Source organism: Alosa sapidissima, chromosome 22 (genome assembly GCF_018492685.1).
Source record: "Alosa sapidissima isolate fAloSap1 chromosome 22, fAloSap1.pri, whole genome shotgun sequence".
NCBI classification, from domain to species: Eukaryota; Metazoa; Chordata; class Actinopteri; order Clupeiformes; family Clupeidae; genus Alosa; species Alosa sapidissima.
In genome coordinates, this window is record NC_055978.1 from 10,206,381 (window position 1) to 10,230,320 (window position 23,940).

General features: G+C 43.9%; 3 protein-coding genes and 1 long non-coding RNA gene across 6 annotated transcripts in view; 1 reads left to right on the plus strand and 3 right to left on the minus strand.

The window, feature by feature from the left end:
• The window catches only part of LOC121697271, a 15,385-nt gene extending 10,541 nt beyond the window's left edge, over positions 1-4,844 (minus strand). The window contains exons 1-2 of the long non-coding RNA XR_006026415.1: positions 4,750-4,844; positions 512-517 (exon numbers count right to left, since the gene is read on the minus strand). This is a non-coding gene — a long non-coding RNA (uncharacterized LOC121697271). The remainder of the gene's footprint in view (positions 1-511; positions 518-4,749) is intronic.
• taf3 (TAF3 RNA polymerase II, TATA box binding protein (TBP)-associated facto) overlaps positions 1-7,758 on the minus strand; it is a 66,774-nt gene extending 59,016 nt beyond the window's left edge. Inside the window, exons 1-2 of one of the 2 annotated variants that reach the window (XM_042078703.1) lie at positions 7,101-7,747; positions 5,910-6,140 (exon numbers count right to left, since the gene is read on the minus strand). In XM_042078703.1, coding sequence (XP_041934637.1) covers positions 5,910-6,140; positions 7,101-7,266 — 397 coding nt within the window. In that variant the 5' untranslated portion in view covers positions 7,267-7,747. Of the gene's footprint in view, positions 1-5,909; positions 6,141-7,100 lie in introns of both variants that reach the window. The other variant, XM_042078705.1, reaches the window with a different exon arrangement.
• Positions 7,759-8,661: 903 nt separating this feature from the next.
• Positions 8,662-16,287, minus strand: atp5f1c (ATP synthase F1 subunit gamma). 2 transcript variants are annotated; one of them, XM_042078716.1, is made up of 10 exons: positions 16,190-16,287; positions 15,513-15,547; positions 15,169-15,300; positions 14,158-14,362; positions 13,597-13,740; positions 12,182-12,246; positions 11,594-11,749; positions 11,150-11,246; positions 10,811-10,833; positions 8,662-8,807 (listed from the first exon to the last, which is right to left on the minus strand). In XM_042078716.1, exons 1-9 carry the CDS (start codon positions 16,228-16,230, stop codon positions 10,827-10,829), a joined length of 882 nt encoding a protein of 293 aa, XP_041934650.1. In that variant the 5' UTR covers positions 16,231-16,287; the 3' UTR covers positions 8,662-8,807; positions 10,811-10,826. The 2 variants fall into 2 exon arrangements, with proteins under 2 accessions (XP_041934650.1, XP_041934651.1); XM_042078717.1 differs by lacking the exon at positions 10,811-10,833.
• A 53-nt stretch (positions 16,288-16,340) lies between these two features.
• Positions 16,341-23,767, plus strand: kin (Kin17 DNA and RNA binding protein). Its single transcript, XM_042078714.1, has 12 exons — positions 16,341-16,581; positions 16,977-17,071; positions 17,439-17,482; positions 17,868-17,990; positions 18,339-18,523; positions 18,799-18,847; positions 19,063-19,135; positions 19,684-19,804; positions 20,687-20,812; positions 20,900-20,999; positions 21,251-21,351; positions 22,651-23,767. The coding sequence occupies exons 1-12, from the start codon at positions 16,468-16,470 to the stop codon at positions 22,711-22,713; spliced, it is 1,194 nt and encodes a 397-aa protein (XP_041934648.1). The 5' UTR covers positions 16,341-16,467; the 3' UTR covers positions 22,714-23,767.
• The last annotated feature ends 173 nt before the right edge of the window (positions 23,768-23,940 follow it).

Genomic DNA, 23,940 nt, shown 5'->3' on the forward strand with positions numbered 1-23,940 from the left:
TTAATGCAATCACTCTAACCTACAGGATCTATAGGATCCTTGCTATCTTAATGCCATCACTCTAGCCCATGGGTTCCCAAACTCCATCAATGTGGGCCTCCCCTCCGAAAACAGTGACACCTCCTTAAATAGGTGCTTTACTATGCTATGCAATGCAATGAGTTTTCATCATATTTTCGACGTTTGGCTTTGTTGCCCATATCAGGCTCGGGCCGTGCAGCGATAAAATGTCTGACAAATCTGTCTATTTTAAGTTAGCTATCGGAACGTCACATATTACCGTCACGTATGTCCAACCTCTTACGTGTATCTGTCACTTAATATTAATTTCTATACAAACCAAGGCGGCGGATTCCTAAAGAAACGCAACCAACCACACCATAAGTTTATCTAAATTAGCTATGTAGCCTACCAAAAAAAAAATTTTACCGTGACTCGAAGAGCTGTAAACAGTGTTGTAAGGCTGCGTGTAGGCCTACTAATCCGCTTGGAGCTGCAATTTACTGTTCACTGGTAACTTGCAGCTAGCTCGGCTGGCGGCACTGTTGCTAAATTACGTTATGAAGTTTGGCACAATACATTCTTACTCAGGATGGGGATCAATAATACTTTCCACTATCCCAAAGATTTAGTATACATCTCTTCTATGATTTATTTTGATTTTATAATGTTGACAATTACATAATCATTGAAAAAAAAAAAAAACATAGATAGTTCTAACATGAAATAAACGTTTTCCCTTCTTTTTTTAATCAACCTTCCGCGCCTCCTCAAATCATTTGGCGCCCCCCAGGGGAGGCGCGCCTCACAGTTTGGGAACCTCTGCTCTAGCCTATAGCATCTATAGGATCCTTGCTATCTTAATGCCATCACTCTAGCCTAAAGCATCTATAAGATCCTTGCTATCTTAATTCCATGGTCCTGCTCTACGTCCCCCCTCACCCACTGTGGTCCTCTGATGAGTGTCTGCTGCATCTGCTTCCATCAACACTAAGAGGACACAGCCGAGACTCTTCTGTGAACCCTCTTTGGTGGAATGATTTACCTGATGCACTACAATCTACTGGCAGCCTGATCTTCAAACAGTGTTCTGTCTTATCTAGCTAATTAATTCCTACAGTGTCACAATGTCTATGGCTATTATTTTTCTGTTAAATCGTTATTTAGTATATTACTAATCTTGATAATTTAGGCTATATGACTTTACTATAAAATTATCATTTTAATGTTAATGAAATGTTTATCAATGTCATTGTAAATGGCTTTTGACTAAAGTGTCCGCTAAGAACTAGAAACATAAACATACAACAAACATCATAGACAGCAGTTCTGGAACCAGTGCACTGATCTTTGATACTAGCTCTGTCATGATCCAGATAATCATAAACAGAAGTTAGAGCACCACAGTTCTAGAAGCAGAGCATCACAGGCAGCAGTTCTAGAAGCAGAGCACCACAGACAGCAGTTCTAGAAGCAGAGCACCACAGACAGCAGTTCTAGAAGCAGAGCACCATGTTCTAGTAGCAGAAAACCACAGACAACAGTTCTAGAAGCAGAGCACCACAGACAGCAGTTCTAGAAGCAGAGCATCACAGACAGCAGTTCTAGAAGCAGAACACCATGTTCTAGTAGCAGAAAACCACTGACAGCAGTTCTAGAAGCAGAGCACCACAGACAGCAGTTCTAGAAGCAGAGCATCACAGACAGCAGTTCTAGAAGCAGAGAATCACAGACAGGAGTTCTAGAAGCAGAGCACCACAGACAGCAGTTCTGGAACCAGTGCTCTCATCCTGTCTCCAAAGCCCGCAGTGTAATCAGAAACATATGCAGACTGACCACAGACCAGAAGCTCAGTGGACATAATATGTCAATCCCCAACACAAGGACACACACACACACACACACACACACACACACACACACACACACACACACACACACACACACACACACACACACACACACACACACACACTTCCTTTCTCCATAGCAGGCCATGGAAGCCACCGGTCCAAAAAGCAAGTGAGCTCTCCCGACGGCCAAAGCCTCTCTTCTCTCATTTCTGATCAAACAGCACCCACCGGTGGTGATGGGGAGAACTGCAGCAGTGTGTGCAAGCCCAAACTCTTCAGACCTCCATTTATTTGACCAAAACGTGGAAACACTAAACACAAACACGCAGATGGTGAGAGACGAGGGTGTGTGGGAGTGTGTGTATGTGTGTGTGTGTGTGTGTGTGTGTGTGTGTCTGGTGTGGGGTGGGGGGTGGGGGTGCTAAGTGTCAGTAACTGGATACCTCATCTGTCCAGACAGGGGGGGACGAGCAACTGAGGAAAGGGTAGAGAGAGGTAGGAAGGGAGTAGAGGAAAGAGGGGTAGAGAAGGATAGGACAGAGAGACTGAGAAAGAGAGAGAAAAGACAGACCACAAGAAAAGGAGAAAAAAAAAACAAGGAGAGACAGAAATAGGTAGGCAAGGACAGAGACAGAGAAAAGGAGTGTGTGAGAGAAAGACTTGGTTGAGAAGGAGGAAGAGAAGGGGAGGGAGAGAGAGGAAATGAGTGAGTGACAGAGAAGGAGGGATGGAGGGAGAGAGAGTCAGGATAGAGAGAGAGAGAGAGGGAAGGAAAGAGAGGAAAGAATATGACTGTGTGTGAGAGCGAGTTTGAGTGAGACAGACAGAAACCGAATGACAGAGAGAGAGGGGGGGAAGAGAGGGATAGAGTGACCAAGTGAGTGAAAGAGAGAGGGAGTAAGGGTGGGTGCGGAGTGGCATCCAGCTGGGCTCTGGCTCCAGGCCCAGTTAGCCTGCCTGCCCTGCCTGCCAGTCTGCAGCCCCAGACACACACAGGCCAAACACACACACACACACACACACACACACACACACACACACACACAAAAACATCCGGTACTCACAAATACAAATACACACACACACAAACTTCAGCACCCCTAGACTCTCTCTCACACACAACACCTCAGAAACACACCTTTGTCTCAGACCCACACACACACTTGGACTGTCTGCCATCGTACCTCACGCGTGTGACTCCATCACCCTATCTGGAGGACCCCTCGCCTCGGCTGGCCACTGTCCTGCCTGTCCTTAAATCACCCTCTTCATGTATCACCCACACACACACCCACAAAATCGCTCTGCCTTCCTCTTATCAATCTCTCTCTTTCCCTCACACACACACACACACACACACAGTCTGTGTTTGGTCCTGCTGTGAAAGTCTCCATCCGTCGGAGTCCCCACGACCCACTGACATGAGAGAAAACCAGAGAGAGAGGAGGAAGAGAGGAAGGAAAGAGAAGGAAGGAGAGAGGGAGGGAGGGAGGGAGAGAAAGTAATGGGATGAAGAGAACCAGAGAGAGAGGGGATAAAGACAAGGAGGAGAGAAAGAGAAAGAGCCAGTCTGAGAGATGGAGAAAGAAGGAGAGAGAGAGGGGGCATGTGGGAGAAAGAGGGAGCAAGGAAAGAATGAGGAATGGAGAAAGGGAATGAAGAAAAGAAAGTAGGAGTGATACAGAGGGAAAGTGGAGTACATACATGGAGTAAAGAGGGAGAAAGAGAGAGAAAGAAAGAGAAAGAGCGAGAGTGTGTGTGTATTGGTGCCAGCATGGGTACTGAGCAGACATTTCCCATCGGAAGTTTTCCTGGCAGGGATTCAAGACTCCAGCGGAAACAGTTCTCTCTCTCTCTCTCTCTCTCTCTCTCTCTCTCTCTCTCTCTCTCTCTCTCTCTCTCTCTCTCTCTCTCTCTCTCTCTCTCTCTCTCTCTCTCTCTCTCTCTCTCTCTCTCTCTCTCTCTCTCTCTCTCTCTCTCTCTCTCTCATCCTCTCTTTTGCTTTAGTTCTAACTTTCTCCTTTATTCTCCAAGTCACACAAAAAGCTACAAGACATTAGAGGTACTAATTTAGCATATAAGACAACAACGTACACATGCGCATGCACGCACTCACAAGCATGCACGCACTCACAAACACACACCCCCCTCCACACACACACACACACACACACACACACACACACACACACACACACACACACACACACACACACACACACACACACACACACACACACACACACACACACACACACACACACTCTGTTACATTTAGAAGTAAGTAAGTAAATAAATATAGATATGTCGAAATACACAAATAAATGCATTAATAAATACATGCTGCAATGTATTATAATTTTTCATGATCAAACTGTATGTATTTATTTATTTATAAATTTCATAATTTATTTGTGCAATTTTATATTTACACTAAAGTTATTTTCGGCATTTGATTTTTGTATTTAATACAGCAGTGGTGCAATATGGTATTACAGGTAAGCCAGTCCAGCGCTAGCTGGTTTGCATGCTAACTTCAGTGGATATCTGGACAACACAGAGCATAGTTGTTTTTTGTTTTTTTAATCAGGTCAAAACCGTTGTTTCTGAATGGTCTGTTGCCATTTCTAGGTCATTTTTTTAAATATACAGTAAAACAAACATGATTAAAAAAACTCCACATAGCACCTTTAATGACAGAGAAAGGTCAGAGGTAAGTTTGGAGACTTGTGCTTAGGCATCCACTATTCTGCCAGAGCTATTGCACAAGGCATGGTGAATGCAATGTGATTTTATTTTTTTTAAACTCTTTTCTGAGAATTGGAATTGGAATGGAATTTAGAAAATTTGTTTGAAAGTCTTATTTTTTTATCTCAAAATGGTCTTGTGATTACACCTTGCAAACAGAGTGCATTACCTCCACCATCTGCTGGACTTTGGTGTAATGGCAAGTGTACCCTTTAGCCTCGTTCTGGCCGCCGGGTGAATAAGGCGAATAGGCATATATATCTAACCATGTCACATTATAACTTTCATAGGCCATATTTTTCCATCAGGTACGACTGCAAACCATGCAATGATAGCAACTGGGTGCAAAGATCCCTGCACAGCTTTAGCTACCGCAGTAGCATTCAGCTTGTAGCTGGACCTTTATGTGAAATGACTGCATTCTGTTCAGTTCTTGGGATCTGAACAGAAGATGAATGATCTTAGGTGTTCCATATCACACACTTAACATTTGCAATCTAAGGGTCCTAATTAAACACTTAGCACATGCAATTTAAGGGTCCTACTTTAAATATTGGGCAAAGTGCCAAGTAAGTAAATGAACAAAGTTCTCATACAAGAACTCACACCATCATGTGGCATATCCACCAGTGTTTGTGCTGAGGATCTCACTCTTGGTAGTAAATTGACAAATAGATCTTCCATAGTTATTAAATTAGCTTTAGTTAGACTTTAGACTTTGCTCTTTGCCTGGCATTCAAATTAGGGCCACGTTTTCCAATGACCTGGTTGTGTTGATGACAAACAAGAACTTTTACAGGCGAGAAATTGGTCTGATTAAGCTGGTTTTGTTGTGGGTGTATTTGATTGTTCCGGAAATCTCAGAAAGTGGTTTGATGCTGGATGAGAAATCAAAGTCAGTTTTCAAAAACGGTGCACGTGATTTTGGGGAGTGCAGTATGCATTCAGTCATATGAATGTTTTTTTTTTTTTTCTAATGTATTGTCATTATGGTGTCATTACTCCAGTGGAATGTGTATTTACGTCCCCCTCTGACTCAAGGGGCCAGAAAAGTTCAACTTTTGAGGTGATGTGTGACGTAATGTGATGTGATGACGTAAGGTGATGTAATGTTGTTTGTGTTTGTTTTCCCGCCCTTATAGTAACCCATAAGCAGACACTGCTCTCTAAAGGCAATGGACGCTGTTGGACGCCCTGTCTCTATTTACTTAATCTCCAACCAAAACAACAGCAAAATGTGTTGAGTGGTGGTGAGACAGTTATCTTAAGGTGGGGTACAAACACTTGCAGGTGGTGGTCTGGTCTTACCTTCCTGCAGGGAGACGAGGGGCGGCAGGTAGTCGGGGACGTGGTCCCGTCTCTCCTCACCAGGTGAGGGGAACTGCAGCGTGCTGCTCTTGGCGACGGGGAACAGGTGCGTGGTCTGGGGGAAGGCCACAGGCTCCAAGTGGTTCACATAGTCCTCCAGCTCCGACAGGTTCACCCCCAGCAGCCCAAAGGCATGGCCGATGTCCGACAGTACCGGGTCCGTACGGCCGTCTGAGAGAAAGAGACGTTTTAAGAAAAACCTTGCATCTTTGTGTTACTCTTAATTCAGAGACACTTCTACTTTAAGCATGTGTGTGTGTGTGTTTATCTGTGTCTAGTCAATAGGGTCACGGACAGAGAGAGAGAGACAGAGAGAAAGAGCAAAAGGAAGTAAGAAGAAATGCAGTTTAGGACTCCTTTCTGAAATCAGTAGCTCTCTTTCAAATCAGCTTTCTTCTTCATCTCTTTCGCATCTTAGATTTCTTAATTTTGCTTGATTTAAGCTTGTTGATAAGGACTTAAGCTTGTTGATAAGTGATTATTACTATGTGGTTTCAATATCTTAACTCATTAGCCTAGCATTCAAAGGTGAAAAAAGACAATTAGGAGAATGAGAGATAGGTAATAAAGTAATACAACATGCATTAGATGTATTCAATCAACACCACAGGAATTCTTGCTACCACTGTACTACATCGAAAGTTCTGGTGGCCTCAGTTGATGATATTGAGAAGTATTATGTCGTTGTCGCAAATCATAATCGCAAATCATAATATCCAGCAGCTCCGTTGGGTATCTCTCTATAAAGTCAGTGGATCCAACTGTAGATTGCTGGTCTGACAACAAAGTATGAGCTTGTATTTGCAATCATGTTTGCAACAAGACAGCAATGTGTAATGCTAACTCTGCGAATATGCTACAGGGGATGCTAAAGCATTATCAACGAATAAACAACAAACAGTAGCATTGGTTTATGAAGACTGGAAACAAAATACTCTACACCAGGTAGATTGAATTTCAAAACTATAATTGTGGCCCTGCGATTGATATAGCCCTTCATATCGAGCTCACATAGCCAGAGCAACAGGCTAATGTAGCTAGCTAGCCCAACAGACAGAGGGGGAGGCGCTTGGCAACAACGTGACCGACTGCGATAGTAAACACGCGTGTGTGAATATATTTTTTACTCACACAGCTCGGCATAGCGATGGCAGCTTCGGGCCAGCTGTTGAATATAGCGGTCCAGAACATCGGACAGCAGATCACAAGCACTTAGCTGTACAGCATCCCAGCCCAGCACTTGGCAAATCTGAGCTACCGACACCCTCAACACAGAGCGGGCATAGTTCTCGCTCATTTCGCCGGCCTTTTCTCGGCCGTCCTACTAGCCGTTACGTCCGACAGGTGTTGTTTCTCTTCATGATGTCAATACTCGAATATTTGTGCTATTAATTATAACAAATACGCGACAGGGTTAGTGTATTTATCAATTAGAAGAATAGGGGTTTGGCGCTTTTGCAGGACCCGCCATCTTCCTTCCTTAACCAGACCAATCCAATGAACGCCGAGTGAGTCGATCGGATTCCTCATACAGGCTGTGAAGTTGCCTCGGTTGTGCTGTCATTGGCTAGTTGCCCTGACCGGGTTGACATCACGACGAAGTGCATTATTCTGAGAAAAGTTTTGTCTGGTTTTGTTCCATTGTAAAAGCCTTGGTTGAAAATAATTGTTCGCTGTACACAGCTAAACCATTGTCATGTCCTGTAAGTCATCGCCTACTGATCCCCATTTGCAGAAATTCTGACGTTACGTTTCACTTTTCTAGTATGTAATGCAACCAGGGCTGAACAATGAAACCAAGTCAAAGCCCTTGGGACTCGCCCAATCAACCTCAACCACTGCCGCTGTTTTCGCTGCGACTTAAAATAGTCTGGTGTATCAAATACGAGCTTTTTATCCCGGATAACGTTTCTCAGACCTCGTACGCTCTCGTGTTGAGCGTAGTGGCGAAAGGCCTGCCAAGACGACTTCAGATTGCAGCGTCTGATGACAGGTGATTGAATAATGAATGAGACGCCATCTGGCCAAATAAACTTTCCCTTGGGCCCGTTCATTTATTAGTGAGAGTAGAAGAGCGGCCACATTGACTAAGCTACGTTCACTGACCCCGAACTTCACCTTTTGATACAGACTCAGATATACTATACCCCCTGCTTTTTATGGCGGCCAACTGGCCGAATTTGATCCCCGTGTTGTCCCGCCCCATAGTATTTAATGAAGAAATAGTTGTTGATCCATCGGATATCGGAGAGGATCCGGCACTTATGTGATTAGCAAATATAGGGAAGAACAACAGTGATGGCGACGTGTCGATGGCAGTAATTGCTAGTCAGGTCGGGGAAACACTATACGGGCAGATCACAAGCCGAAGGGAAGCCTGGCATTAAGGATCACTTGGGTTGCTTAATAGAAGGATTTACCCAACAGTGTGTACCGTTAGCTCACGTACGTCTTCATTTCAAAGAGCATTGTGTGTATGTGTCTCCTAGCCGTTGTGAGGGAGGAAGATTCTTATAACCAGCTTCCAAAATGTTTTTTTATTTTATTTTTTTAATGACACCATAACCACATGTACTCTGGTGTTGAGACATTTTTAATGTAGACGTTCACACCTTAATTTCGTTTTGTTATTCTGATAAAACATCTATTTTAAAGCCTTAGGAAGGTAAGGCATGACACACCAATGGGAACATTTCTCTGTAAGAGGGGTTTATTTATGATAACAGGTATTATACAAATAGAAGCACGTATGTCCATCAATTATAGACACCAGTTGACTGAAGTACTGGAGGGATGAACGCCAGGCCACGCAGGCGGTGGGACTGGTTGTCCGCTTACCTAGAGAGAGAGAGACACACACACACACACATTAGAATATTTTTTTTTATTTGTATTTTTATAGCTACATTGTTTTTTGCTTTATTTACCTAAAGCACCAAAGCCTCTTCTAAAGCATAAACCACAAAACAAAAGCTGTTTCTAGAAACATCCTGTAAGAACTTGTCTTACTGAGTTGTTTCTATTGGTCTCAAGCCACAGTATTACATTAGCACATTAGCATCAAGTCTTCATGAGTTTGAGGTTATTGCACTTGTTAACATAATTAATGATATCTGTGAAAATCATGAGTTGCCCATTTTATCCATAAAGGTTCATATGATTGCAGGTCCTGGTCTGAATTCAGCATGAGTGCAGTGAACACAACTGATTTGAAATGTTGAAGAAATGTCTTCAAGTCAATGTTAGGTGTTGCATACCCTCAGGCACAGGTACAAGTACACATTGTGGTCCTCTGTGAATTAAATAAACTGGGCAACTCTTGTAATCCTTTGTGATCCTCTAAATCAGAGATACATGCTGCTAGTTCTGATCTCTCACAGACTAAACCCAATTTGTGTGATTCCAGTATTAGTATAATTAAACCTGATAGACATGAAGATTGCCCTCTCCAAAACACACACATAGCTTAGGACATTAACACACACCTAAAGCGAAGGCCTCACACACACACACACACTACAGCTAGTGCACATCGCACTTAACACACACACTAAAGCTAAGGCCTTGAACACACACACACACACACACTCTACAGCTAGTGCACATCGCCCTCCCCGCACACGCACACACACACACACTAAAGCTAAGGCCTTGAACACACGCGCACACACACTCTACAGCTAGGGCACATCGCCCTCCCCGCGCACACACACACGCGCGCACACACACACACACACTAAAGCTAAGGCCTTGAACACACACACACACACACACACACACACACACTAAAGCTAAGGCCTTGAACACACACACACACACACACACACACTAAAGCTAAGGCCTTGAACACACGCGCACACACACTCTACAGCTAGTGCACATCGCCCTCCCCGCACACGCACACACACACACACACACACACACACACACACTAAAGCTAAGGCCTTGAACACACACACACACACACACACACACACACACACACACTAAAGCTAAGGCCTTGAACACACACACACACACACACACACACTAAAGCTAAGGCCTTGAACACACGCGCACACACACTCTACAGCTAGTGCACATCGCCCTCCCCGCACACGCACACACACACACACTAAAGCTAAGGCCTTGAACACACACACACACACACACACACACACACACACACACACACACACTAAAGCTAAGGCCTTGAACACACACACACACACACACACACACACACACTAAAGCTAAGGCCTTGAACACACGCGCACACACACTCTACAGCTAGTGCACATCGCCCTCCCCGCACACGCACACACACACACACACTCTACAGCTAGGGCACATCGCCCTCCCCACGCACACACACACACACACTCTACAGCTAGGGCACATCGCCCTCCCCGCGCACACACACACGCGCGCACACACACACACACACTAAAGCTAAGGCCTTGAACACACACACACACACACACACACACACACACACTAAAGCTAAGGCCTTGAACACACGCGCACACACACTCTACAGCTAGGGCACATCGCCCTCTCCGCACACACACACGCACACACACACACACACACACACACACGCGCGCACACACTAAAGCTAAGGCCTTGAACACACACACACGCGCACACACACTCTACAGCTAGGGCACATCGCCCTCTCCGCGCACACACACACACACTATCTACAGCTAGGGCACATCGCCCTCCCCGCGCACACACACACACACACACACACACACTACAGTTAGTGCATTCCCTCTTCATCACACCTCTAAGTGGGTGTGTGAGCCGCTACAGCTGGAAATGCTACATGCTAGCTAGCTAGCCTTCCATCAGGTTACCTCAGTCACCTCTCCCTCAGTTCCTGTGAGGGGAAGGCAGGTGATGGGGGTGAAGTTAAGAACACACATTAGTGGATTAATAAGGCATTAGCGTCTGAGGGGATTAAATCAGATGCTTGACAAAACAAAAACAAAACATAACGTGTGTAAGGATAGGTGACTATTTCCAGGTTGAGAAGCACAGCTTCCCAACCCCTATTGTTTCAACCTCTATCTAGGTAGAGCTAGATGGTAAAAGCATGACAGATCAACCATGGACAGGTTGGGTGGAAGGGTGTAGTAACCAGTGAGTGAGTGTGAGAGTGTGTGTGGGTGTGTGTGTCTAAGAGAGATACGTACAGGGCAGCAGCACCAGAGATGATCTCAATGAGCTCCTTGGTGATGACAGACTGGCGGGTACGGTTGAAGGTCATAGTCAGCTTGTCAATCATGTCACCTGCGAAACGAAAGTCACAAATAAATAAAAAATAAATAAAACACACAAAACAAACAAACAAAGCATGAAGGAACTCATGTCAGAGTTTCAAGGTTACCAGGATTGTATGGGTGTGTCTGACCACTCACCAGGTTCTTTACCTTTAAGGCATCTTTGTGTTACTTTTAATTAAGAGAAACATCGGATTTGTGTGTGCGCGCGTGTGTGTGTGTGTTTGTTTATCTGGGTCTACTTAATGGGGTCATGGACAGTCTTGTCTCATTATGAACAATGACAGAAAAAAATGCTAGAAAGTGTGTGTGTGTGTGCGCGCGTGTGTAAATGATGTATGGGTCATGGTCACTCACCAGCGTTCTTGCTGGCAGAATCCATAGCGGTCATTCTGGCACTCTGCTCGCTGCAAGTGGACTCCTTGAGACCGTAGAAGATGATGTTGGCCAGGGCAAACTCCTGGTAGTTCCTTAGGACATCGGCATCGATGTCATCGTAGACGCCCATGGTCTCTACACAGGCACAGGGAGAACTGTATGAGTTAACAAGCTCACCACAGAGGCACAGGAAGAGCTTAAAAATGAACATGCTATTTTTTTGTGAAATTAGCTCTTTTTGTGAAATCTGCCCTCTACCCCAGTTAGATAAGAGGATACATAACCTTTTCTTTGAGCATGCAATAGCCCTGTCAGTCTGACATGTTAGCTTAGCACAATTCACTGCAAGTGGATTATGCCAGTTAGCCTAGCTATAGCTAAAAAGGAGCTATAGGCTAACTGGTGTAACTCACTTCCAGTGAATTATGCCAAGATGACGTGTCAGACTAGGTTATTGAGCGCATAGAGAGGAGAGGGCTATGTATCCAATGACTTAACTCTGGGGAGGACGGTAAATAAGCCGATTTCCCCAAAAAGTTGTCATGTTCATTTAAGAGGACAACGCACCTGCACTAGCCACCGTTTCATTGGAGAACACGGGATTACGGGACGTCTTGTAGGAAATTACAGACCTGCATCACAGCCAAAACATAAACAAATAAGAGATTAATTAATACACACACCAGCATTTTTTTTATATATCTATCTATAAATTGCAGGAATGTCTGTCTGTCTGTGTTTGGATAGGAAATGCAAAAGATATCGGTAAAATAGGCACACACTGGCATTCACCGCTCTACTGTAGCCACTCCCCCATCTGTGTGTTTGTGTGTTAATCGCATATCTGTTGAACCGTTTGTGAAATTGCGACTTTTTGTGTTTTGCTACGGGCACCAGTAAGTGCAGTGTCAAGTTTGACATTGTTTGGATAAGAAATGCAAGAGATTGTTAACTATATTGGTATAAGGAGCACACGTTGGGTTTCTACGCTCTACTGTAGCCACTCCCCCTCTCACATAGTACAGCACAGGACCAGAGACAGAGGATAGAAGCGGAGCTTTGGTAGCACTGAATCAGGGCACAGCACGGGTCAAGATGTTTGGATAATGATCATGTCTGACGTCAACAATAAAGATTCCCTGTGTGCAGTTTGCTTGCATGAAATGATTCCACGGATTTCGCAACACGCCAAACACGGGTATGTTGTTGCTTTTCAAAATTATGTGCAATAAACTGACACTTCGAATAGCCCAGGCTACTTTGGACTTGAGACTTTGAATAAACAAAGAACAATTCCGACTGCAAGGTCCCAAATTAAAACGAGCGGTAGGCTAATGGTCCCGAATTTATCAACGTTTCAGAATGAGTGGCAGACGGAGCGACATGTCACTTATGCTACCAAGGACTGTTTTTGAGTCACATCGTTGCAAATCTCATATGATGATGCATCTTTCTACAACATGGGTTGTCCTCTATATCATTAAGCTATTCAATAGGCTAAACATATAGTCTTACATCAAAACTTTAGGCTTAGGTCATTTCGATCAGCTACAGACGAGTGGCAGACAGAGCGTGTCACTTATAGAATAGAGATTGTTGAGTCACATAGTTGCAAATTTCATATGATGAATCATTCCACAAAATGGTTTGTCTTCTCTATCAGGAAGTTATTCAATACGCTTAACAATACACATAGCTGTCAGGCTTATGTCCTTTTTATCTGTAAAAATGCCACATGCAACATTGTCAAATTCTGCTTACAGCACATTAATCATAGGGTAATATATTAAAATATGATATTCAGTATTGAATGCATAGCTGGAATGATGACATGAATCAATAAATTTTTTGAAGCTTGTAAACTGTAATGTAAAATAGATTGTAGTTTGAGAAATATCACCTGCTCGAAACAAGGAGAAAAAGCAACAAAAAGAAAGCAAGAAAAGGGACACCAAGAGAAGGAAATAAAAAGGACTTTGTACCTGAATTTGTTGAAGATGATGGAGCCCTGGTCGAACTCATAGCCAGAGTTGATCAGCTCGGAGGCAATAATCGAGGCGTCTGTGAAGGTGGGGGGCTTGCGGCCCACTTCCTTGCAGTTGAGCAGAATGTGGCTGCCATGAGTCCTGCAGTCACACACACACACACACACCGTCAGAGACATAGAATAACCAAATGGAGCACTATATTTCCACCTTGCATTGACACGAGTTTATCTACCCAACCCCAGATTCGAATGATCTACTAGTAGACGATGGAAGAGACTTTACCTTTCAGTATGGGTCCACCACATGTCAAGGAATGTACAGCAACCAAAAAATGACTGTGTGTGTGTGTGTGTGTGTGTGTGTGTAGTGATTGGAATTAGCACCAGCCACATGCTGGTAAATATGAAAGTGGCTGGTAGATAATTCAATATTAAGCGACTGGTGAATTTGAGCAAAAATCTGGCAGTGGTTGCTGGTAGATGTACACACATTCTCAAAGTGTGTGTATGTGTGCACGAAACTGTGTGTGTGTGCGCGTGCGTGCGTAGTACGTACTTGTGAAGAAGGCCCCTGAGCTTGTCGCCCACGTTGACCACCATCACCTCTTTACCAGAGGAGGTCAGGGTGGCGATCTCGGCCTTGATCGCCTTGGAAACGGAGGAGTGGATGGCTCCACAGAGACCCCGGTCAGAGGAGACACCAATGAGCAGGTGCTTGGTCTTGTCCTCTGGTGCCTTGATCTCAGCCTTCTCGTACAAGGCTGTGCCAAGACAGAAAACATTTACATTATCCAAAGTGCCAAAGTGACTTACAGAAAGAGAATAGCATTCAGTGTGTGTGTGTGTGTGTGTGTGTATATGTATATGTATTATATATATATATATATATATATATGTATTATATATATATATATATATATATATATATATATATATATATATATATATATATATATATATATATATATATATTCTTTTGATTGCACTTCAAGCTACCGTGCAGAAGAGACATTAGCTGCATCTGTCAATACTATTACTAGAGGACAACATATTTCGGCTTCACTGAAAATGAGGACTACCCTCAATGAACCTCCAAGAACATGAAAGAAAGAAAGAAAGAAATAGGTCAAAAGACCAAAATACAAAAATGTTGGTTGCTTGGTTGTCTAAAACATGTGTATTGTCTTATCTGTATGCAACATATATGTTGTCTATACTTTGTCATTCTTTATGCATTGTCTGTAACAGGCCAACATGACCCAAGGTCATGAGCTGCACACCCATGGGGCAAATGTGCACTACTTTCAATAAAGGGTTTCGGAAAAAAACGAAAAATGCTAAATAAATAAATGAAAATATATGAAAAAAAAATCCCTGTTAAAAGAACCACGCCTTCCAGTAAATGCATAAACCAGTGGCTGTGATCCCAAGTGATCTGGCACATTGCTGCCCAACTTCAAGCCTTGGTGTTCGGTGGTAAATTTACAAAGTTGAAATACCGTAGCATGGGGTGAAATTGATTCGTTTTATTGTGAAACGTATGGTAACGAAGATTGGGAAAACCTACCCAGGGCACCGGTACCATAGACACGTGCAGGCTTCAGCGATCGCTCAGCCCTGGCGTACTTGGCTGCGGACACCATCTTCATGGATTTGGTGATTTTCTGGATGTTTTTCACGGACTTCAGTCGGATGGTGACTGGAATTGACAGGTGAGAGATGGTAACATTAAGTATCAGTTCAACCTGATCCACACTTCGTCGACCATGAATCACAACAATCAATTGCACATCTTCCACATGGCATAATGTAAACATTCTGATATCCAGAAGACGTAAGACCCAAGATAGCCTACAATCCTTAAACAATTACAGTTCATTGTATAACGACGTAGTTTAAAAAAGTACTTACTGTCCTTCAAGGTAGCCATGGTCCTGACCTGCCCACTGAAAGGGAGATTAATTCAGAGATTCAGCATCGTTAATTTGCCACCAACACAACGCAACGACACGTAGACCATTGGTGCATGGTATTTTGTGGCAAATAATTATTTGACGTCGCTGCAGCAAGGTGACTTGCTGGAAATAAGCACAGCAGTTTCAGCTAACGTTAGCGCAGCAGTTTCAGCTAACATTACCAAAGTCAGTCAAGAGGCTACTTTGTGTTGGCTAACGCTAACTGACATGTAGGCTAACGGCAGCCATTAGTTGGAATTAGGAATAACCATTCAATCTCCTGCATGAAGACGAAGGGTGTATTACACATCAACCAATTATCATAAGAGGTCGTTGTGATTGTGTATTTCGGCAGCAAAGCCAATGATTATGACAGCACTTAAAACGACCTCACCACTTTCCCCCTAAACGCTAACGTTAAAGCTACCAACTTGACAGATCAACTTCGCCGTTCATTCGAAGGCACGCTAACCCAAGTTAGCAAGCTGAGGCCTACAGCTTAGCACGTCCTTGTGAGTGTTATGGCTCTTGCACTGACAGAAAATCAAGACGCTTTCCTTAAGATATTGCAGAATAGTCACATTGTAAATAACAAACAAACAAACTTGCATTATTAAGGAAATCAAACTTTACCATTGTGGGAGGAACACCACCGCGCTGGTCCTGGCGAACATGTTCGTTTCTATGAAGGTCAGACTGGCACAACAGCGCAGGCGCAAATAAAGTGGAAAAGGACGAGTTTCTCGCGATAGTGCGTGTACGTGGCTTGTACAGAAATCTATGACGTATTATACATACGCCGAAAGGCAACCAACACAACAGAGGGAAAAGGCAAACGTGCTAAATAGCTCATTTCATTTAAAGAAAGTGTTTATAATTCTAAGTTACTCGTGAAACGCTTCATATAAGGGATGGGGAAAGCTGATTTCCTTAGTCCTAAAGCAATCGCCAACAGGATAAAATCCAAGGGTCTTCAAAAGTTGCGATGGTATTGCCAAATGTGTCAGAAACAGTGTCGAGACGAGGTGATTGAAATTAAAGTTAATTTTCTTATTAACCAAGTTTGTAACCTAACGTTAAATGAAGTGAAGTAAAGTTACATTTTTAGTAACGTTATTTACTCGCTGGAACATAGTCCAGTCACCTTCTTAGCCAGAGATTAGTTTGTTATCTACGTTAGCTATCCGACTGAGTAATTGACTAGTCTGTCTGTTGCTGCATATAAGGTTAACCCGTAATCATTGCTTTGAAACCTGAAAATGTCGCCAAATGTAGTGAATTACGTGTAATAATCCAGATCAAGCAGTAAGATGCATAACATGTGGCACTGTTTTTTTTTTTCCTCATCCTGTCAGAAGTGCAGCTGTGCTGTGCGTTTAAGCTTTTTTTCATTAAAAAATCTATTATCTTCTGTTTGCAGAATGGCTTCAAATGCCACTGTATGTCCGAGTCTCACCAGAGACAATTGCTGCTGGCTTCCGAAGACCCAAACCAGTTCATGGACCTCTTCTCAGAGTAAGCTGACAACTCCCATGCAATGTAATGCATCATGATTCACGATTCAGCACAGTAGCGACATGGCAGTGAATAATGAAATGAAGATTTTAGAGAGTAGTAAAAATGTTTTGCCTTCATCATGAATATACCAAACCTAATCATCATCACTCAAAGTTGTGACTGGGTGTAGAACCTAGGGATTCTTAGGAATTCTGGAAACTGACAAAAAACTGTTCTCTGTTCTATGGCACCTAAATTCCAGTTAGATCCATTGCTCCTATCCAACTGATGGCCTTTTGCAATGGTTATGGTTATGGCTATGGTATTTGGCAGACACTTTTGGCCAAAGCCAAGCTGGTACTCAACTGTCTGCTCTGTTTTGTAGTGAGTTCAGGACTGACTTTTTGGAGCTTCTTCGTCGGCGATTTGGTAAGTGAGAGTTTCCCATTACTCTGCATTCGGTAACAACTCGGCCAACTGTTTTTTTGTTTGTCTATCAGGGTTCCCACGGATCATGGAATTTCTGGAATATCATGGAATTTTAGAAAGTCTATTCCAGACATGGAAAGTCAGGGGATTTGATCAATTTTGGAAGCAAAGTAATGGAATATCAGGGAATATTGTTATAGTAGTTTAAAATGTACTTGCCAAAATACATTAATACAGATATACAGAGTGGGAACCCTGATCTATGCTGTGTTAATACATCTCTTTTGACCAAAGGCGCCTCAGTTGGCTTTTGTTTTAGAAAGTCAATCTTGCCTGTTTGCTTGTGCTGAGGTTTAGTTTTGGCCTTGTCTTTATCCTCTGACAGGTACCAAGCGAGTCCACAACAACATAATTTACAACGAGTACATCAGCCACAAGGATCACGTCCACATGAACTCAACACAGTGGGAAACACTTACCGACTTCACCAAATGGCTGGGGAGGGAAGGTACTGTACGATCATCCTCTGTTCTCTTCTCTTCTTTTCTCTTCCCTTCTCTTCTCTTCTCTCCTCTTCTCTTCTCACTCTTTCTTCATACACACACTCACAAATTACATTCACTCGTACACACACACGTTTCCTCATACACATTACACATTTCTTTATACATAGATCACACATACACACACACACATACACACTCTCTCTCTCACACTTGCATCATAATTGTATCACACACCACACATGTGTATATGTGTGTGTTCTTAAGGTTAACTGAATACATTTTTCAAAAATGTATACAAACAGTGCATTATAGTGTGTGTGCGTGTGCGTGTGCATGTGTGTGTTCCTCAGGCTACTGTAAGGTGGACGAGACCCCTAAGGGCTGGTACATCCAGTACGTGGACCGTGACCCGGAGACGATCCGCCGGCAGGAGGAGCAGGAGAAGAAGAAGAAGCAGGACCTGGACGACGAGGAGCGCAGCGCCAAGTTCATAGAGGAGCAAGTCCGCCGGGGACGCGAGGGCAAGGAGCCAGAGGTCAGTCAGTGTCTGTGTGTGTGTGTGTGTGTGTGAGTGTGAGTGTGTATCTGTGTGCACACTACGCACATGTCATTGTCTGTGTATCCACACTAACATTAGATCATTTGATTGGATCATTTGATTTAAACCAAAGAAAATTGCAAAATTTTCATCAGTAGAGGTACACATTTTCTTGCACACAACGTGGGTGTGTGTGTGGGTATGTGTGTGGGTGTGTGTGTGTGGGTGTGTTAAAGTGTGTCATTGATACGCTCTCTGTCTCTCATGTGCAGGAGGAGCCAGTGTTCACTGAACTGGTTAGGGAGAGTGAGGAGGAGAAAGGTAAACTTTACAGTCACAAAACACCGCATACTCACTGGAAAATACACACACACACACACACACACACACACCACAACATCCATGAGCACACACTTCAGTAGTCGCACTACACAGTCATAAGTGAGGTTTCAACACACACACACAGACACACACAGACTGGAAGCAGCTTGGACTCACTATTGAACCTTTAAGGTACTATCCATTTTGTTTTTCAGTGGCTTTCAACCTCAGTAAAGGGGCCTGTGCTGCCGGTCCATCGGCTGGTCCATCTGCAGGTCCATCTAAAGGGTAAGGCATAAGCTGACTGACACAACACACACACACACACACACACACACACACACACACACACTCACAGAAATCTCTACATGCAGGCTTTTTGTTGCTAGAGTGTCTGTGTTCACTGTAATGAAGATGAGTTAACTACTTGTATTCCTCCATCTGTATGCAGCACACACACACACACACACACACACACACACACACACACACACACACACACACACACACTCTGTGTGTCTCTCTTGTACTTCCCCTGGCTCTCTCTGTCTAACTGGCCCTCCCCATCATAGTCATTCATGTCATCTTTTTCTCTCTCTATCATTGTCTACCCATCACATCTTGTGCCCTTGGCCTCCTCCACCTTTCTTTTTTTCTTTCTTTCGTTCTTTCTTTCGTTCTTTCTTTCTTTCTTTCTTTCTCCTCTGGCCTTCTCCACCGTCTCTTTCTTTTTTGTTTCTTTCTTCCTTCCTTCCTTCCTTCCTTCCTTCCTTTCTTTCTTTCTTTCCTTCTTTCTTTCTCCCCTGGCCTCTCACATCTCCTTGTGTCCATCGCAGTCCTTCGCTGGCGGCCAATGCCCTCCGGGCAGCCTCCTCGGCCAAGAGGAAAGACCCGTCGTCTCACGGCTCCGAGGGCAGAGACAAGAAGAAGAAGTCTGCTCTGGATGAGATCATAGAGGTACCGTTCCTCTCATCTACTGCCCTGTCAGGGTTCCCACTGGTCATGGAATTTCTGGAATATCATGAAATTTTGGAAAGTCTATTCCAGACATGGAAAGTCAGGGAATTTGATCAGGGACAAAGTCATCAAATATCATGGAATTTTGTTGTAGCAGTTTAAAATTTACTTGCCAAAATTCATTAATACAAATATTTCCACGCTTCCTTATGCCAACTTTGTTTATTTAATGCCCATTTATTCATCTCTCACTCTAAAAAGTAAAATATTCTTGAATGCTATACGTTATTAAATAGTATAGTAAGTCATGGAATAATTTTTTTTTTGTCAGGGAAAAGTCATGGAATTTTACATTTGACTTGGAACCCTGCCCTGTGTTCTTAGAACTCAGCATCACTCCGGACCTCCAGTCCAAAGTCTGTGTGTGTGTGTGTGTGTGTGTGTGTGTGTGTGTGGGGGGGGGGGGGGGGGGGGGGGTAATGGCGGCCCGACGCTGGCCCACAGCAAACACTAAAAACATCTCGCCCATCGTAACTGCCGCTGAAAACACAGAAAAAGATGTTTAATATGCAGCTAAAACTACTCTTCATAATGTGCTTAATAACACCTCTGAAGTTGACCCTGAAATGTATCAGCAGTAATTGGTAGCCTCTACATATGGAGGCGTAGGTGTTACCTTTACCCCTAATGTGCATAATGGACTGGGATATTGGCTGCTGTTGTACACCTTTTTGTCAAATTTGGATTATGCCATGATTATGCTTATCTTCTAATCCAAGTAAAGAGTTTAAATGTGTGTGCGTGTGCGCGTCCACATGCGTGTGTGTGTGTGTGTGTGTGTGTGTGTGTGTGTGTGTGTGTGTGTGTGTGTGCTGCTTTTAGATGGAGGAGCAGAAGAAGAAGAAGGCAACAGTGAAATTAGACTACTGGCTTCACACGGACATTGTGGTGAAGATCGTCACCAAGAGACTAGGAGAGAAGTACTACAAAAAGAAAGCAGTGATCAAGGTAACACACACACACACACACACACACAAATAATGTTCTATTTTAGCACAAAGGCACAATTTGTGTATGTTTTTATAATTGAATTAGGAGGTCCAGGATAAATACACCGCCATTGTGAAGCTGGTCGACTCTGGTGATAAACTCAAACTGGACCAAACCCATGTGGAGACGGTCATCCCAGCGCCAGGTAAGGCGTTGCCATGGCAGCCTCATTCCATTTCTACTTCGGTTCTGGTTCCAGAACAGATAAGCTGTTAAAGACTTCCTGTTCCTCCCTTACTCCGTCCTCAGTCCCTCTCTAATGGGCTGGACATTTGAACCTCCATTGCTAGGCTTCAGCTAAACTTCTCTGAAAAGGGGAATGATAAGAACAAATTTTTGTCTGATCGGTTCTAAGACAGTTTGTCCTGACGGTTCTGCTGCTGAATTGTTCCGCAGGGAAGCGGGTTGTGATCGTGAATGGACAACACAGGGGCACTGAGGCGATTTTGGAAGGGATCGATGAGAAGAAGTTCTCTGCTACACTCCAGCTGGACTCGGTGAGTGCAACTTGGTATCATTGTTTTGCGTAAATATACACGGCACTTTACAATACAATACAATAGCCAACTGGCGTGTTATCTGCACGTATTTTGTGCTATCTGCGTGTATGTCAACGCCGCGTAAATGTACACGCCACTTATCGTCTCACTTCCGCATGTATATCAACGCCAAGTATATGGCGCCCTCTAGGGTTATGGCTATGTAAGGGATAATGTATAGAACGTCGGTCATTATTGGGAAAATAAGTCCCGACAGGGCGAACCGGACCCTGCTGAGAAACAAATAGTTGGCAACAACACACACTGAACTTGAATCAAACATTCTTTAGAACACAGCTGATCAACCGTCTGCTTTCACTTTTGAATGAAGTTCCAGTCCTTGCGTAGTGATATGAAAGACGTATCAGAAGCACAAAACCCGTTGCCATTGACAGCGGTAATTATATGTTTGCAGCGGTAATTACATGAAAATATTTTACCGTAGAACTTTGGGAAATCCCATTCAAGCCAATGGAGCGTTCTACTTGCCTTGTGAAGAGCCGTGTAATAAGGCGTTGATAAACACGGCCAGATGCTATTATGCGTTAGATAATACGATAGTGGCCACTGGCGTGTCATGCATACGCAGTTCATGATATCAGTCTGGTGAGTAAGAGGTGGACTGACACTGACTCTCTCAACCATAGGGGTGATTTTGAGCCGAGTAACCAGGGCCCCGGTTGTACTTGGTTCATTTGATGGACACTAGCCCCTTTTACACTGCCAAAATTCCCGCCCCTGCTGCATCTGAGGGCCCATGCATAATAAGGCCTACGACGATCACTCTACACGTCCCCTGATGCATGTCACGTTTTGATTTGCTAGCTGGTCCTGCCTTCTGCGGCTCCCCAAAATGCCGGATCATGTGAGCAGACCAGCCGGCCGCCAAATGTTCACTTTGTTTTTAGACACACGATGCGGCGAAAAGACATCTCCTCTTCCCGCAAATTATGCGTGATCTCGGTGTAAAAGGGGCTACTGACTCTCTCGACCATAGGGGTGATTTTGAGACAAGCAACCGGGGCTCGACACTAATGGTTGCCCTTGGCTACCAAATTGTTACAAGTGGCAACCAGATTTTTCTCATGTCTGGTTGCCAAGCTGGCAACCACTTTTAAAAAGTTAACGTTGAGCCCTGCTAGCAACAAAAATCAGATTAGGCTGTACTTAAACTCCTGTATCCATGCTATGTTTACGTGTGTGTGTGTGTGTGTGTGTGTGTGTGTGTGTGTGTGTGTGTGTGTGTGTTTCCACCAGGGTCATATGAAGGGGAAGAGAGTGGAGGGCATTCCATATGAGGACTTCTCCAAGATGGCCTAGCATCTGTCCCATCAGCCTCTGGTGTGTGTGTGTGTGCGTGCGTGAGGTGCTCTACTGTGTCAGAGTCACCCCCCCCCCCACACACACACACTGGGCAACTTCATACAGCAGTCAAGTCCAACACTGGTCCAGACCTGACCAGCTTGGTTTGTGGCCATCAGAACTAGCACTGATTGGCTCTGACCTGGTCTGATCCATCAGATCTGCTACTGTTTGGCTCTGACCTGGTCTGATCCATTAAATCTGCTACTGATTGGCTCTGACGTGGTCTGATCCATCAAATCTGCTACTGATTGGCCCTGACCTGGTCTAGTCCATCAGATCTGCTACTGATTGGCTCTGACGTGGTCTGATCCATCAAATCTGCTACTGATTTGCCCTGACCTGGTCTGATCCATCAGATCTGCTACTGATTGGTCCAAACCCAATTGGATCCATCAGATCTGGTTCAGAACCGGCATTGATATGCTCATGACTTATTAGTACTGGAGTCTGCACCTGTCTGTCCTCGTTCCTGTACATAACAACCCCCTTTACCTGATGAGGCCCATGTTCAGGCTGGGCCTGGCTCGGATGGTTGCCAGATCAGATCAGATCAGGGCCACGTGGTTGCCAGATCTGGATCAGATCAGATCAGGGCCACATGGTAGCCAGATCTAAATCCGTATCAGATCAGATCAGATCAGATCAGGGCCACATGGTTGCCAGATCTAGATCCGTATTAGATCAGATCAGATCAGGGCCACATGGTTGCCAGATCTAGATCCGTATCAGATCAGATCAGGGCCACATGGTTGCCAGATTTGGTCGGTTGGTTGCCAGATACACCAGAGGATCCATCTATCTGTGCTCTTTGCTTTCACTGATTATCTCTCTTTGTACATATACACCCCCCCCCCCCCCCACACACACACACATACACACTCTTGTGTGTCCCAAAACTCCCAAAAACTTGAACAAAATTGTCTTTTTTTTCCCTTCCATTTTATTTTATATACTGTAATTTCATAAAGGAAAAGATGAATCCACAAATAAAATCAGTTGTCATGTTAAACATCTAGACAAGGAAATGCCTTTTTAATCTTTAACTTTATCTTAACTGTCATTATCACATGTACATCATCATCACTGGCACATCAGATGTTTACAAATTAATGTTAGCATGGTTCATTATTGTGTATCTCCATCCTATAGAAGATATCATTCTTATTTTACATTTTCATTAAT

Excerpts from the sequence above, each read along its gene's own strand:
- kin (XM_042078714.1), top strand. The coding sequence starts at position 16,468 with ATGGGGAAAGCTGATTTCCTTAGTCCTAAAGCAATCGCCAACAGGATA. Across the intron at positions 17,483-17,867 it reads GCTTCTTCGTCGGCGATTTG|GTACCAAGCGAGTCCACAAC; the intron begins GTAAGTGAGAGT and ends ATCCTCTGACAG. Across the intron at positions 18,524-18,798 it reads GCGAGGGCAAGGAGCCAGAG|GAGGAGCCAGTGTTCACTGA; the intron begins GTCAGTCAGTGT and ends TCTCATGTGCAG.
- atp5f1c (XM_042078716.1), bottom strand. The coding sequence starts at position 16,230 with ATGTTCGCCAGGACCAGCGCGGTGGTGTTCCTCCCACAATG. Across the intron at positions 15,548-16,189 it reads GTGGTGTTCCTCCCACAATG|TGGGCAGGTCAGGACCATGG; the intron begins GTAAAGTTTGAT and ends TCTCCCTTTCAG. Across the intron at positions 11,750-12,181 it reads TGAAACGGTGGCTAGTGCAG|AGACCATGGGCGTCTACGAT; the intron begins GTGCGTTGTCCT and ends GTGCCTGTGTAG.